At 39.2% G+C, this 14976-nt stretch overlaps 1 protein-coding gene across 6 annotated transcripts in view; it reads left to right on the top strand.

The window, feature by feature from the left end:
- Positions 1-242: 242 nt before the first annotated feature.
- Positions 243-14976, top strand: part of LOC110106917 (vacuolar protein sorting-associated protein 45 homolog) — a 37540-nt gene continuing 22806 nt past the window's right edge. For 4 of the 6 annotated variants that reach the window (XM_020837003.2, XM_028698902.1, XM_028698904.1 and 1 more), the window contains exons 1-3: positions 243-896; positions 1887-2082; positions 2174-2253. In XM_020837003.2, coding sequence (XP_020692662.1) covers positions 807-896; positions 1887-2082; positions 2174-2253 — 366 coding nt within the window. In that variant the 5' untranslated portion in view covers positions 243-806. The remainder of the gene's footprint in view (positions 897-1886; positions 2083-2173; positions 2254-14976) is intronic. The other 2 variants (XM_028698903.1, XM_028698905.1) reach the window with 2 other exon arrangements.

The following is a 14976-nucleotide window of genomic DNA, read 5'->3' on the forward strand; positions in this document are numbered from 1 at the left end:
ATTTCTTGGATAATTAAAGCATTTAAGGTGGTTAAAATATTTAAGGGGGTTAGTTATTATTTATAATATTTTATAACAATTATTTTCATTTAAAATCATATTTAATTCTATTAATTATTTTGAAATAACTAAGTATTTAACTAATAATTTTAGTAATAATTTAATTTGTATTACTTAATTTTTAATATTTTAAATTAAATTACTTAAATTCTTCAACATTAACTTATAGGACCTAGATTTTGCCTTCTCTATCACTTTCGGCTTCGTTCCTTCGCAGGTGTAAAGTTTTGCACGAGTTCTTCTTCGTCGCTGTTCCACTTCGCTCCTTCGACGACGAGCGGAAGTTACGACATTTTTTGATCGGAAACAACGGGAGCAAGCTGTGAAGGTAACTTTCTCCCTTTCGCGCGCTTCTTCGGCCAAATCCCGTAAATCCGCCGAACCAAAGGATTTCGTAAATCCGGGATTTACCGCGAAAGAGGGAATTTTCCGTCAACCGCGGCTTTGATTTAGCGTGAGATTTGGTTTTGCATTTTTGGCCGTTTGGCTGGATTTAGCTCAAATCGGCTTCAAATCCGGTCTAAATCCTGCATCCAAACAGCCCCTAAAAGTTCTGCATGCCGCAGCGACCATAGAAGGCAGCGAAGGAGAATACTTGCGATTTGAATCTAGCTCGCCACAGGATTTACTTGCCAAGAAAAGAAAAAGAAACTTTTTTGACAAGATTTAGCTTTACTCTTGCTTAAATCCAGTTAAATCTTGCAACCAAACAGCCCGTTAGGGAGCTGTCATCGCACGATCATAATATGGTGTTAAATTCGCTCGTTCGAGAATACATTGGGCGGATGTTGCAGGACATCTCCGGCATGAAAGTCCTCATTCTGGATTCACAGACGGTAAGGATTTGGAATTCTACTTCCTTTCTTTCTCCCTTCCCCATATTCTCATTTATAAGCCTTGACGCCCACGATTCATGCCTCTATGTGCATATAGCTGTAACAAATGCCTGGCATTGACCAGGGAAACTGGATGAAATTCTATTAGTAGGGAACCTTGGAGAATTTTCTTTTTTCCTTAGAGAGTGTTATAGATTCGAGACGTTTAATATTTATTTATTCGTTCAGCTTGAACAAGCTGAAATACTTCCCGAATTTAGGCCAATTTGGACCTGGGAAGAAATCCCTGGAAATTTTTAATTTGGCAAGGGCTGGAAATGAAGCAGCGTTCCCTACCAGTTCAAAAACAGGGTTGGAAGAATCAACATCTCTATGCAACCCGACTATCCTTCTCTCTCTCTCTCTCTCTCTCTCTCTCTCGTTATTAGGTGGTACCTATGCTCTTCTGGATTAGATAGATCAGCCTTAAAAAGTTTCGGAGCGAACATCTTTTCGTATTTTGTGGGATTTGCTAAAGATTTAAGATGTATGGGTACATTTACTCATGATCAGTGCATCCATTTTTAATGAATATGTTACTGCATTGTAATGCGCATACCTAGAATTAACAAAAGAAGCATCTGCTTATCCATTTTGGGATCCATATTTGAAATTAAGAGTATATTACCACCTACAATAATTTAGCCTTTACATGCTTTGATCCAATTATTTCAGATTTCCATACAAAATAAAATGAGGCATACCTGGTGCATGAGTCTCTCACTAATGCGGGTTCTTGGCTAACCTTTTTTTTGCATTGCTAAGAAACTATGTTCTTGTTTAAAATTCTTAGATGTTTAAAGAAAACGAGAACCTGATAGCAGTGCATTCTAAGTCGATAAAAGGCATATGTCTTCTTTGAAAAAACAAGACTGCTGGAGTTCTTAGCAGAAAAAAAATCAGACTGTACATGTTTATCTTATATTTATCCTAAAATGGTATCTGATGCAGGTCAGTATTGTCAGTGTTGTTTATTCTCAATCAGAACTGCTCCAAAAGGAAGTATTTTTGGTAGAGCTGGTGGATTCAATGTCAAAAGAGCCAATGTCACATTTGAAAGCTGTTTATTTTCTTAGACCAACATCTGATAATATCCAGAATCTCAGGCGTCAATTGGCTAATCCCAGATTTGGAGAATATCACCTTTGTATGCTGTTGGAATCACGCCTTCGATAGTTCTTTTGCTAACTACAATCATAAGGCTAGCTTTTTTACTTGAAATTCATTATTTTTTGTAGTTTTCTCCAACATTTTGAAGGTCACTCAAATCCAAATTCTTGCTGATTCAGATGAGCATGAAGTTGTTCAGCAAGTTCAAGTGAGTTGGTTATAGTAACTGCTCCGTTTTTCCTCCATCAGTTTCTCCTGCATTTGCATTACCCGCTAAAATTATTGAGGTTTCTTATGGAAAATAATACGCCAATGAATAATTTGATAAGTTTTGAACCACCCAAGTTTGCTTGTGTGGTGGCTTGCATATTGTTTTGTATAGAAATCAAGCATATACGAAAGTGGGGAAATTTTTCCTAAAATCTGCTTGGATAGCGTGGATTATTATGTTTTATGGCATGCATATCATGATTCATAATATAAAAGCCAGCTTACATGAAGTTGTGTAAATGTTTCTCAACTTTATCTACTAAAATAACAGAGTGTTCTTATGTTAAAGATTGAGCCTAATAAATAAGTAGATGAGTTGTTCTGCCATCCAAATCTGTTGGGTGGTTAGATTTATTGTGTTAATAGTATGCATGTCATAAGTCATACAATAAATTTAAGCATACAATAAACTGTGTAAATATTCTACCTAACTTGAACAAAATTCCATTTGATGTCAGCCCTTGACCACCCCCAAACAAATATTCATGATGATCTTGTTAAACTTGTTAATGCATCATGAGTATGGTCATATGATTCTGATGTGAAACTACTAGGAGTTACATTTAGAAATTAGAAAGAAGGTTGATTAAAGTTTTGCTCATTTAAATTTAATGCTAGCACATGAAAGTGAGTTAAGAATTTGAAATCGTTAACTTGCTTAGGCCAAAGACGTACAATAGAGAATAACCAAAACAATTCTTTCAAAGTCTAAGGTAATTTAAATGCAAAGTACAAATAACATAATCCAACGCTTAACAATGAGAGGTTCACCTCAAGGGCCTTCTCACTCAATTAGTTGTAGGCTTTTAGCGGAGAAAGATGACCCATATAATGAAAGATATTACCACTAGAGAGATGGCGCCGAAGAACTTCGTTGGTGGAGAGGTAGCTGGCGGAGATGAAGGTGGTGGGTGGCCGACGATGATCCAATCATAGTCGGGAATTCGACGGGTGAGGACGTGCGCGAGAGTAGGGACAACTCGATCCAAATAATCTCCAAAGGTGGCGTCGTCTTCAAATCCCACGTCGAAGAACGGAGATCTTAGGATGTTGAGATTTCCGTCGGCATCGAACACGAGTCCCTACTCAAGTTCGGGATCCGCCATTCAACATTGAAGTGGAGGTTGAAGGGCGTTGTCTTCTTCTCTTGGCTTCAAGTGTTATGAGCATCCGAAATTCACCAAGGGAGGGAAAGGGGAGGGGTCGGCCAAGGTGGGGAGATAGGGGGCGGGTGATTTTGGAGAGGGGTTTTAGGTTAGATGAGGGAAGGAAGAGATTTACTCAAATCTGAAATTAATTTCAGATTTTAAGTAAATTTGGAGGGAAGTTAATTAGAATTTGAATTTTGGATCAAGGGCATTGATTGCAATTAAACTAGCATTAAAGGGGATTCCCCCTTGATGAGGCCGGCGACATGTAGAGAGGGGAGGAGGGAGATTAGGGAGGGATTATGCACTTTCCAAATGGGTTGTTGCCATCTAGGATGAGAATTAGTAACTCCTCATGTTATGAAATTTGAATTGGATTTAATTCAAATCTTTCCTTATTTGGACTTTTGCAATTATGGAAAGTTTTGAATCTCCAATTTGAATTTCAAATTAGCTAGACTCTCCCTTTATTGCAAACTCAAATTAAGGAGTCATTATGATGATTAGTGTCATCATCAAGGTTTGAAGCAAGGAGGTGGCCGACGGCCCAAGGAGGAGGAGGAGCTTGCCGTGGGGGTTTGGGGGGTGATTTTAACGGAGCTTGGAGTTGTAGTAGTGAAACGATTGGATGAAGTGTTGGAGGAATGGATCTCGGGTGGAGATTGACGTGGAGAAAAGGAGAACCAAAATTTAGAAAAGAAAACAATAAGATAACACGAACCACGAGTCGAGGACGCTTCCAACGAGGCAACGACTGGTGGGTATTGCAAACGCTCACCTTGAGCTCAATCACCCTTCTCTAGCTCTCATGCAAGAAGAAGAAGATAACATAAAATTTCATTCAAATATTCATTACCCTAATACAACATATGAGACCACTATATATAGGTCTCAACTCATAAAAAAAAGAAAGTAAGAAATTGCCCTCTAGGCTACAATAACAAAGCAACTCCCCACAAGAGTAAAAATGAAAAAATTGAAAATACTAAATAATACATCATGACATCTGAATCAAAAGTAGAGGCGCTGAATCGTGGCCGTCGATCTACGATTTCGCCGTCGATAAACATGTCGGTAGCGTCTGTCGATGTCCTCATCAGATTCTCTTCCAAATTAGCTATTAGACATTTATTCATTTAGTTTCAACATATTTTAACTATTTTAAATATTTCATACATGTATAAATAATAAGAACACATTATTGCTTTACTTAAAAGTCAATGTTTTATTAGGAGGATATTGGAGACCCTTAGTTTATATAAATAATCTTGTTATTGTTTCGAACCAAACCTAATTGAGAATTATTGAATCAATATTACGGTTTAATCTCTCTCTCTCTCTCTCTCTTTATCTCTCCCTCTCTTAGTTCTCCTTTTAATGTATCGCTTCCTCAATTAATTGGTATCAGAGGCATGTTCAAGATGATTTGCTATGTTTTCTCCAATTTCTATTGCTAGCTTCACGTTTACACCTCTTGCGCATCATCATTGTGCCTGCAAATCTTTCATAATCTTCTTTGCACAACAATGAAGAAGATTATGAAAGGTTTGTTGTGCGCCATAGCTTGTGACAACTGCTCTTTACTGCCCTTTTTCCCTCACTTATGTTACACAGTCTTGCATCCATTTTCACACTTGTGACTGCAGCCATTCCCATGATTTCCCCTCTTTGCTCTAGAGTGGTAGCCCATGCCCCTTGTTTTGTGCAATCTAATAGCTTGTCTAGCATCATTCCCTTAGCTCTACACAGAATTGTGCATTACCTTCCATGTTGCTCAAGACTAGGAACCTGCATGACTTAATGTGTGTGATGCACCTCCCATGCGACCTTCCATCATGAAGTCACCACATCCTGCTTGCAACATGTATGTGACCCCTATATTGTGCCCACACCTTGAATCTTTTGTGTTGTGCATATGCCGAATTACATGTGAAATCTATCATTCCAAATCCCATACATGACTTCACTATTTATTTCCTCACATGTTTGAGGACGAGCTACCTTTTGTCTTTATGTGATTTGGTAATGGTGCCTTGGTGCTGCGACCTTCAACTTGATAATTCTGCTCTAGCTACCTTGTCTTAAAAATGCCTTATCTTTCCTCTCTTATGATCCTAATTGCTTTTAGGGCATAGCAAAGTTTGCACATATCTTTTGTTTACTTACTAGATTGCCTTCTTTCTCCCTACTTTTGTATTCATTTTTAAGCTCCCTCTCATTTTTAAGCTTGTGTATTTTAGACAGACATCATATACTACCTATCGTGATCATTCTAAAAAACATTATTAAGATAGGAGATATCATAAATCATACTCTTCTTATCATAATATTTATGATCCCTATTTCTTAGAACACTGAGAGGGCAAATTATATAATTTGTATAATGATTATTTATGATGATATCATGCCAATCATTCACACCCTCATTAATGATATCATGATCCTGATTGATCATATCCTGATGATCTTACCCACTCTCATATTTGTTATGATACTCATTTAGAGTTGAGCCACTTTGATTGGTCTTCTCCTAAATTTCATCAAGTCTCCAATCAACCTTAGCCTCATGATAGAATTTTCAATTCTAAAATAGATTGGTGTCTAGAGGAATTAAAAAAAAAAAAAAACAAATTTACTTCTCCATCTAGTAACTCCTATCTCAACATTGCTAGTCCCACCAACTCCCCTCGTGTGTTTGAAATCCAATGTGATGCATTTGAGCTCAATCTGGACTCAATGCTTGAGGATAGGTTTTAGTTGGTGCTAGGGGTGCAAGTGAGTGGAGAGTCGAGGTCATCGAGCTGCGAGCTCGAGCTCAAGCTCAAACTCGAGCTCGTCTAGTAAATGAGCTCGATTTCGAGCTTGGTGAGGCTTGGCTTGAGAGCTCGCGAGCTGGCTTGTAAAAAAAAAGGAATTAAAAAAAATGAACGAAAATGTTTTTGTTAAAAAAATAGCAAAGACTTTTTTATGTGGACAAAAGTTGTTAACACAACTTATATTTGAAAAAAAGCTTACCTTCAAAGTTGTCTTGCATTAATGTTTTTTGGGTAAAGTGTCTAGCATTAATAGCGATGCAACAGTCAAAGCAACATATTCCCCAAAAAATTATTAAAACAAAATCCAATTCTTCTTTCTACATAGTATATACCAGCTTCTTCTTAGGTAGCAGATATTTTCTCTCCGACAGTCCTTCCTCTCCTTCGCTGCTTTTGTTGAGAGCTCGCGAACGGCTCGTGAACCTATTTTTACCGTCACGAGCCGAGCTCGACATGAGTTCAAGTTCTAGCTCATGATTTTGAGCTCGTGATTTAGTTTTAATTTTTTACTAGAAATTTGCTTTATGAAGCACTAAGAAAGCCACCCCAAATGAAGCTTTAGCTGGCGAGTCAAGCTCGAGCTCGACATGACCCGAGCTCGGCTTGACTCGACTCTTTTAACCCCTAGCTGGAATATACTTGTCTTCTTATTAGAGCTGATGCTGCACTTGACTCCAAGGAGCTCTTAGGCACAATTATTGCTCCACAACCTCTACAAACGAAGATACATGTTAAATCCCAATTATTATTTCCTTTTATGTCATCCGTGACCTTGTCTTTCAATAACTTTCATTATTAAATTATTTTGTTGGTGTTCATAAACAATGGCATAACATAGGAAGATACCTAGCTTCCTTGAGACTATTATATAATATGCATACATACACGTATATATATACATATTCACATACATATGTATATATGTAAAAGAAAGTGATAGAGAGGGAATGAGAGGGAGAGAGAGAGAAGAGGAGGAGAGAAAAAAGAGTTAGCGAGAGAAGGAGAGAGAATGAGAGAAAGAGAGGGAATGGGAGAGAGAGAGAGGAGGAGGAGAAGAGAATGAAAAAGAGTGAGAAAGAGGAGAGACAGTGAGAGAAAGAGAGTGATTGAAAGACAGAGAAAAATATAGAAAGAGAGTGAGAAGAAGAGAAACTGGAAGAGTGCGAAAGAGATAGAGTAAGAGTTTTGGTGAGTTTGCTGGCAAACAAAGTTGTGGCGATTGCCTGATTTAACCTAAATAAGGCTTGAGAGAAAGGGAGTGATTGCGAGAGAGAAAGATATAGAAAGAGAGAGTGAGAAGAAGAGAGTGAAAGAGATAAAGTGAGAGCTTCGATGAGTTTGCCAGTGAAGAAAAATTTGACCAAGATTAACCAAAATTCGCATGTCTCCAAAATTTCTTTTCTCCTTCACTTGTTGTTAGCCCCGTTAAAGCCTTATACACTTTGTTGCAGGTTCCACCAATGCCTTCTTTAGCAGCAACACATGTAACTTCCTCACATCTGTGTTGCCGATGGTTTAGGGATTTGGATTGGTACAAACATGATGAGAGAGTATCTTGTGTGCGAGGGAGTGTGGAAGAAACAAGAGGTCGTGGGTGCAGGTATGGTGTGAGTATAGATGTAGGTACGAGAGATGTGGGATGGTAGGAAATATTTATTATAATTATATATATCTCATAAAATTCTTTTTGCTGTTTACATTGAAATCACGTTGTCACCTCATGCGCAGAAAAATTTTTGAATTACTCTCGTCCGATGACCTTGTATATGAGTGTCTATCTTTGCTATTTCTATTGTCTTGAATGTACTGGTCCAGTTTGATTCACGAATGGTTGCAATTTGTGTGACTTTAAATTTTTTCCGGTGCATTTCAAATAGCATTTGCTTGACATCTCGTCCGCCACTCTTTGTTTGGTTTAGCTCGATCAAATCGACTTTATCGAGGTCAATAGCCAATGTATTGAGTATAAGTGAATACTAAATTATGACAAGCGATTAATATCTACTATAAAACCAATTGGAGGCTTTGAAAATAGTACCTAAATGATTGGGAAATGATAGGACTTTAATTTCCTTCATGGGCTGGATCAATTATGAGGTCATTTAGAAACATTAATTGATCATTTAATTCATGTGATAATCATGAAAGTAATCAGGCTTAATATTATCATTGTAAAACAATTAATTACATTAAAAAAACTAAATGAAAAAAATTCATAAGAAATGAGCCCATTGAAGTGTATAAAAAAAGATAAAACTTGGTGAATCTAGCCAAGGATTTCAAGCCATTGCCACGGCGGACAAGCTGACTGTAGGGGTGTCAATATTTGACACGACACGAAAACCCGACTTGGAAAATCCGGGTTGGACCCGACCTGATTTCAAAACGGGTCGGGTTCGAGTTCCCGGATTCGACCCGTTTGAAAAACGGGTTGGGTTCGGCGGGTCGAATCCGACCCGTGACCCGAAATTGACACATCTAGCTGACTGACATCCTTCTCGCTTCTGAACAATATGAAAAATTACAATATTTCCTTGAATAAAAGCACCTACGGTTGCATCAGTTCAATCTCCACCATCTCCTGGTTGATATGTAGCCCCAAAAGGTAATTTAAGTGCTAAATTGAAGGAAGTGGCTATTGATTGTGAATATTCGGCATTTGATCACTGTTGACGCATATTTTTGTATCGACCCGACACCAATCGAGCCCGACTAGGCTCGATCGATTCAATCAAATGTCGTCGAAGCAAAATCGACCTAAATTAAGCCTCAAATTAATTAAATTAAATCTAATTTAATTAAATTAAAATAAAATCAATTTAAATCAAACCTCGTCGAGCGTCGTCGAGTCCAATTCAACGCTAATTTGAGTTCAATTTCATGAAATTAACTCGATCGGACCCAAATCGACCCAAATCGATCCGAGTCGAGTTCGATTTGAACTCAATTTCAACCCAAATCAGTCAATTTGGGCTGAATTTGGTCTCAAATCAAAATTTGAGATCTAGGGCTGAGATCTCACCTCAATTCCCACCCAATTTCACATCAATTGGGCATAAAATCTACTTGAGTAGATTTTCTCTCGTTTCACGGAACAAGGCAGCGAGATGGGACGAGTTGGGGGCGGCACTCTGCTGTGCGTGCGTTCCTAAGGAAGCAAGAAGAGAGGGGGAAGCATTCGACTTCCCTATTTCTTTTTCTTTGGCTTCGTGCGGCTCCCCGTGTGGTCTGTCCCGAGCAGAACAGAGAGCGAGCGAGAGAGAGCGATAGAGGGAGATTTGCACGCTCAGGTCTTTGTTCACACACCTTCTCGTGTGCGGGTCTCTCGTCCGACACCACCCAGGGCTTCGACAGAGCGTGTTCTTGCTTGCGTGCACCTCTAGGTGCGGAAGGAGGGAAGGTTGGAGGAAGCTCGTCCGTCCAACCCTAGAAACCTCATTCTCTTGTTTCCCGGCGAAATCGAAGGTTCCTTCTAGCATCTTTTCCAAAGCCGACGACCTCGGGGCAACAAAGCAGCTGTTGGAAGCTTCCAATTAGCAAGGAAAGCCTCCAAAACCTTCCAAACAGCAGTTTGGATCCTTCGGAACGGCTTGGACAGTGATCTTTCTCCCTTGGAGTGGCTTGGAGCAACTTTGGAGCTTGGACAACGTTCCGGAGCTTGGACAGTGCTTGGAGCTTGGATAGGAGCGCTAGGACAACTCGGGAGAGGTATAACGCTAAAACTTAGGAAAAGCCCCAAGGCCCCCCTAGCCGTTGATGTGTGGTTGAAGCTCCCTAGCCCTAGGTTCTTAGAAACCTTGATTTTTGCTCTCCCAAAACCCCTTATTGGCTGTCCACTTCGCAAAAACAGTGGAAATTAAGTAATTTCCATTTGTTGGCTCTCATGTGAGAGTCCGTAGAGGATTTCGATGCGTGTAGAGATGTTGGATTGGTATCGAACACCTCTCAAATATATGTTTGTGCATCATATTGAGCTCGACATTTTCACCTACATTCAAACCTTAGGGTATGTTACTATTCGTAGCCAAATTGAATGTGTTGCTCGCATATCCTCCCAAATCCCACATTGTGTACATGTGCCCAATGTTTAAAATTGCGCATTCGGGTATTGATGCGTTTTTCATTCGTGAGGCGAGGCGTAAGCCTCAAGGCGTTTTGAGGCGTAAGCCTCAAAATCAAAAGATTGCGTAAACATAAAATGATAAATTTTTTATATACTAATGAGTGAATAATATAAAACATAAAAAAGCATAAGATATGAAGTGAAATCAAAATATCCCAATAATAAGACAACATGAAATATAGTTCAACTCAAAATTCTATTTTTCTCAAATTCCTGTATTTTTTTCATTAACATATAATTCCAATTTCCAAAAATAAATATTAAATAGCAATGACATATCACAGAAGAACTCACAAGTCATCAACACTGTCATCACTAAGGGGTTCTTCATTTGAATCATCATTATGATGAACTGCTCTCTCCTCTTCCTCCTCTCCCATAGAGTTCAATGTCGGGCATTTACTTCAAGATTTTTGTAAGTTTTAATATATATAGTGTGAGGCGTAAGCCTCATGCCAGTGAGGCGAGGCGAGCCTCAAACAAGTTGAGGCGCAAGCCTCATAAAAATAACTCGAGGCGTTTTTTACTGGAATTGCGCAAAGGCGGGCCTCAAGGCGAGCCTCATATTGCGCAATTTTAAACCTTGCATGTGCCTACTCAACACTAGTGTCATGACAAAATAGACATATGATTTAGGAATTTGGTGGAGCTTGTGGAGTTCGTCATAAGCCTTGCAATATATTCAAAATATTAGTGATGACTTGTTGTAGGATCTAATGTGAATATCAAAGATTTACTTTGAAAATCTTAGAGCAAGTGTGTTTGATCAAAGCTCGCTTTTGGATATGTTGTATAGCTTATGATAGAAAAGTTTATGGCAAATTACCTTTGCTATGCAAGTCTTCCAAAGTTTGGAAACTCATCTTTATGCCTTTAATGAATCAAATCATGTCAAAAGTGATTTGATCCCCTAAAAGCTTCAAATGCATGTTTCCTACTATATTAAGATTCGAGCCATATGTTATGTACTTCTTGCTTAGATTAATGAGTCTATTAATTTGCAAATTTTCATAAATGTGCTCATTTAATCCTAAGTATTGGTAAATTTGATGTGGAGCATTTCATGGACCCCAAAGGCCCATGATCATTGCTCCATCGTACTAAGGGATTATTTCGCCCATTTTTCTCTAATTTGCAAGATAATATGGCTAGATGCAAGCTCTCAAATTTCTAAATCTCTTTCGATTTGATTTAGGAAAAACCTCTTTCTTCTAGACTTTTTGATAATGCTGTAGGTTGTCTTCCGAATTCAAGTTGTAGGACAAATCCCTCCTACCCAAATCATGCCAAAATTGATTTGGAGACTATTTCAATGTGTCGAAGCTCTCTAGTAGTCTTCCCTCCCTACAACAACAACAACAACAACTATGCTTCTCTTTAAATGGCCAACATTCAGCACCATAAAGCATTGCAGGCCTCACTACCATCTTATAGAATTTTCTCTTAAGTTTGAGGGGTACTTTTCTATCACACAACAAGCCCGATGCATTCCTCCACTTCAACCATCCAACTTGAATTCTGCTGATAATATCCCCATCTATTTCACCATCACTCTGAACAATAGATCCAAGATATCTAAAACATGTACTCTTATTAATGATTTGATTGCCCAAAGTCACAATCCCCTCACTAGGTCTATTACTACTAAAATTACACTCCATATATTTCGTTTTAGATCTACTCAAGCGAAAACCTTTAGTATCTAATGTTGACCTCCATAATTCAAGTTTACTTTCAACTCCCTCTCTAGTCTTATCAACAAGAAGAATATCATCAGCAAAAAGCATACACCAAGGTACATCCTCTTTAGTCTTCCCTCCCTTATGCATGATAATTTGGAGCACCTCAAAGCTCCAATTTTTTTTTCATTGCATGAACGATCTTTTAACTTAGGATTCCAAAAATCCTAGGTTCACACTCCCAAAGCCACTTATGGAACCAAGTGTTATAGGTGTCATGGGTATGGCCACATTGCATCGCAATGTTCTAGTCCATAGAAGGTCACCATAATTGAAGAAGTTAATGAGGACAAGGAGGAGCCCGAGACTAATTTAGTTCATCACGTTGATGGGGAAGAAGACTCCTTCAATGAAGATAACCCTGTTGATCTACAAGTCGTTTGATGTGCGTTTTCCCAACCAAAGACAAGTGATGACTAGCGTAGAACTTCTATTTTTCATACATTTACCAAGATTCGAGATAAGAGCTGTAAGGTCATCATCGACGGTGGAAGCTGCATCAACGCTGTCTCTTCCACTATGATATCCAAATGTAACATAAAGATGACACCCCACCCAAATCCTTTTAAGGTTGTCTGGATTAACTCGACTTCCATGGAGATCAAAGATAGAAGCCTTATTCCCCTCGAGTTTGTTGGATATCAAGAGAAGATTTGGTGTGACGTGTTGACAATGGACGTGGGGCAAATTATGCTTGGTCGCCCTTGGTTATTCGACAACGACGTCCATATTTATGGGAGGACAAACACCTGCGTGTTTGAGCATAATGGCAAGAAGATCAAACTAATTCCCTCCCAACCTAATCCCAACAAAATTGATGTTAAACATGTCCCCGTTAAACCTAGCAAAGGTTTAAACTTGTTAACTGCTAAGGAAGTTGATGTTGAACTGAGTAAAGGAGCCCCTTTGTATGCCCTAGTGGCACGAGAAGCCAACCAGGAGCTAGGAGAACCCATCCCTGAAGAAGTCCAACCCCTCGACACTTTTGCAGATGTTTTTCCAGTGGACCTCCCTAACCATCTACCCCCTTTGCATGACATCCAATATGCTATAGACTTAGTACCCGGAGCCTCTTTACCCAACCTTCCCCACTATCGAATGAACCCGGAAGAGCACGTCAAATTAAAAGAACAAGTTGATGAATTACTCCAAAAGGGCTTCATCAAAGAGAGCTTAAGTCCTTGTGCTGTTCCCGCACTTCTAACTCCCAAGAAGGATGGCTCTTGGTGGATGTGTGTTGATTGTGTGCTATCAACAAGATTACTATGAAATATCGTTTCCCTATTCCTCGCTTAGATGACATGTTAGACATTATGAAGGGAGCAACCCTTTTCTCAAAGATAGACCTAAATAGTGGATATCATCAGATTAGGATCTGACCTGGGGACGAATGGAAGATGGCATTTAAGACTAAAGATGGACTGTATGAATGGATGGTTATGCCGTTTGGTCTCAGCAACGCCCCTAGTACTTTTATGAGAGTAATGACCCAAGTCCTTCGCCCATTCCTTGGAAAATTCGTTGTAGTCTACTTTGACGACATTCTAATCTATAGCAGTTCGGTGGATCAACATCTAAACCATTTAGGCCAAATTTGTGAGGTTTTGAGAAAGGAGCAACTCTATGGTAAGCCCAAGAAATGTATGTTCCTCACAACTAGCATCACCTTTCTAGGGTTTATAATATCATCACAAGGAATTTCAGCTGATCCCGAGAAGGTACGAGCAATCAACAAGTGGCCTGAACCTAAGACTATCAGAGATGTTTGGAGTTTCCATGGATTGGCGACATTCTATAGGAGGTTTATTAGGAACTTTAGCACAATAGTGGCACCCATAACCGACTGCCTCAAGAAAGGAGATTTTCAATGGGCTGTGTCTGCCTCTAAGGCCATCGAGGAGATAAAGAGGAGAATGGTAGAAGCTCCAGTTATGCGTCTACCCAATTTTTCAAAAGTTTTTGAAGTAACTTGCGATGCATCTGAGATTGGTATAGGAGTTCTATCACAAGAGGGACATCCCATCGCGTATTTTAGTGAGAAGTTGAATGACATCCGACAACGGTACTCTACCTATGATAAGGAGTTTTATGCTATCATTCAATCCCTTAGGTATTGGAGACACTATTTACTGTCCCAAGAGTTTGTCATCTTCTCTGATCACGAAGCCCTGCGTTACATAAATTCACAAAAGAAACTCAATGCACGACATGGTCACTGGGTTGAATTTCATCAAGAATATGCCTACACCATCCGACACAAAGCCCGAGCTGACAACAAAGCGGCAGACACCCTAAGCCGTCGGATGTTGATAACCCGAGAAATAAGAACTGAAGTGATTGGATTCAAGCGTCTTAAAAAAGACTATAATGTCTGCCCTGATTTTAGTGAGATTTATTCTTGTTTGACTTCCGGACGTGAGTGTACAATCGATGATTTCTTAGTAGAATATAGATACCTATTTAAGGCCCAAAAGATCTATATTCCCCAAACGTCTCTTCGTGAATACCTTTTCTGGGAATTACACGCAGGAGGTTCAGCTGGCCACTTTGGACAATCCAAGACTATTGCCACATTAGAAAATCGATTCTATTGGCCCAGCCTTTTAAGCGTGACGTTAGTAAACTTTTAAGGATGTGTCACGCCTGCTAGCTTGTCAAACAACGCAAGCAGAACACGGGGCTCTACACTCCACTCCTTGTACGCAATTTCCCTTGGCAAGATGTAAGTATGGATTTTGTCCTGGGTTTTCCCAAGATTGTTAGGAAGCACGATTTTGTCTGTGTGGTTGTTGACCGGTTCTAAAAAATGGCCAATTTCCTCCCATGTTCTAAAAC

The sequence above is a fragment of the Dendrobium catenatum genome, unplaced genomic scaffold, assembly GCF_001605985.2.
Source record: "Dendrobium catenatum unplaced genomic scaffold, ASM160598v2 fragScaff_scaffold_1177, whole genome shotgun sequence".
Classification (NCBI taxonomy): Eukaryota; Viridiplantae; Streptophyta; class Magnoliopsida; order Asparagales; family Orchidaceae; genus Dendrobium; species Dendrobium catenatum.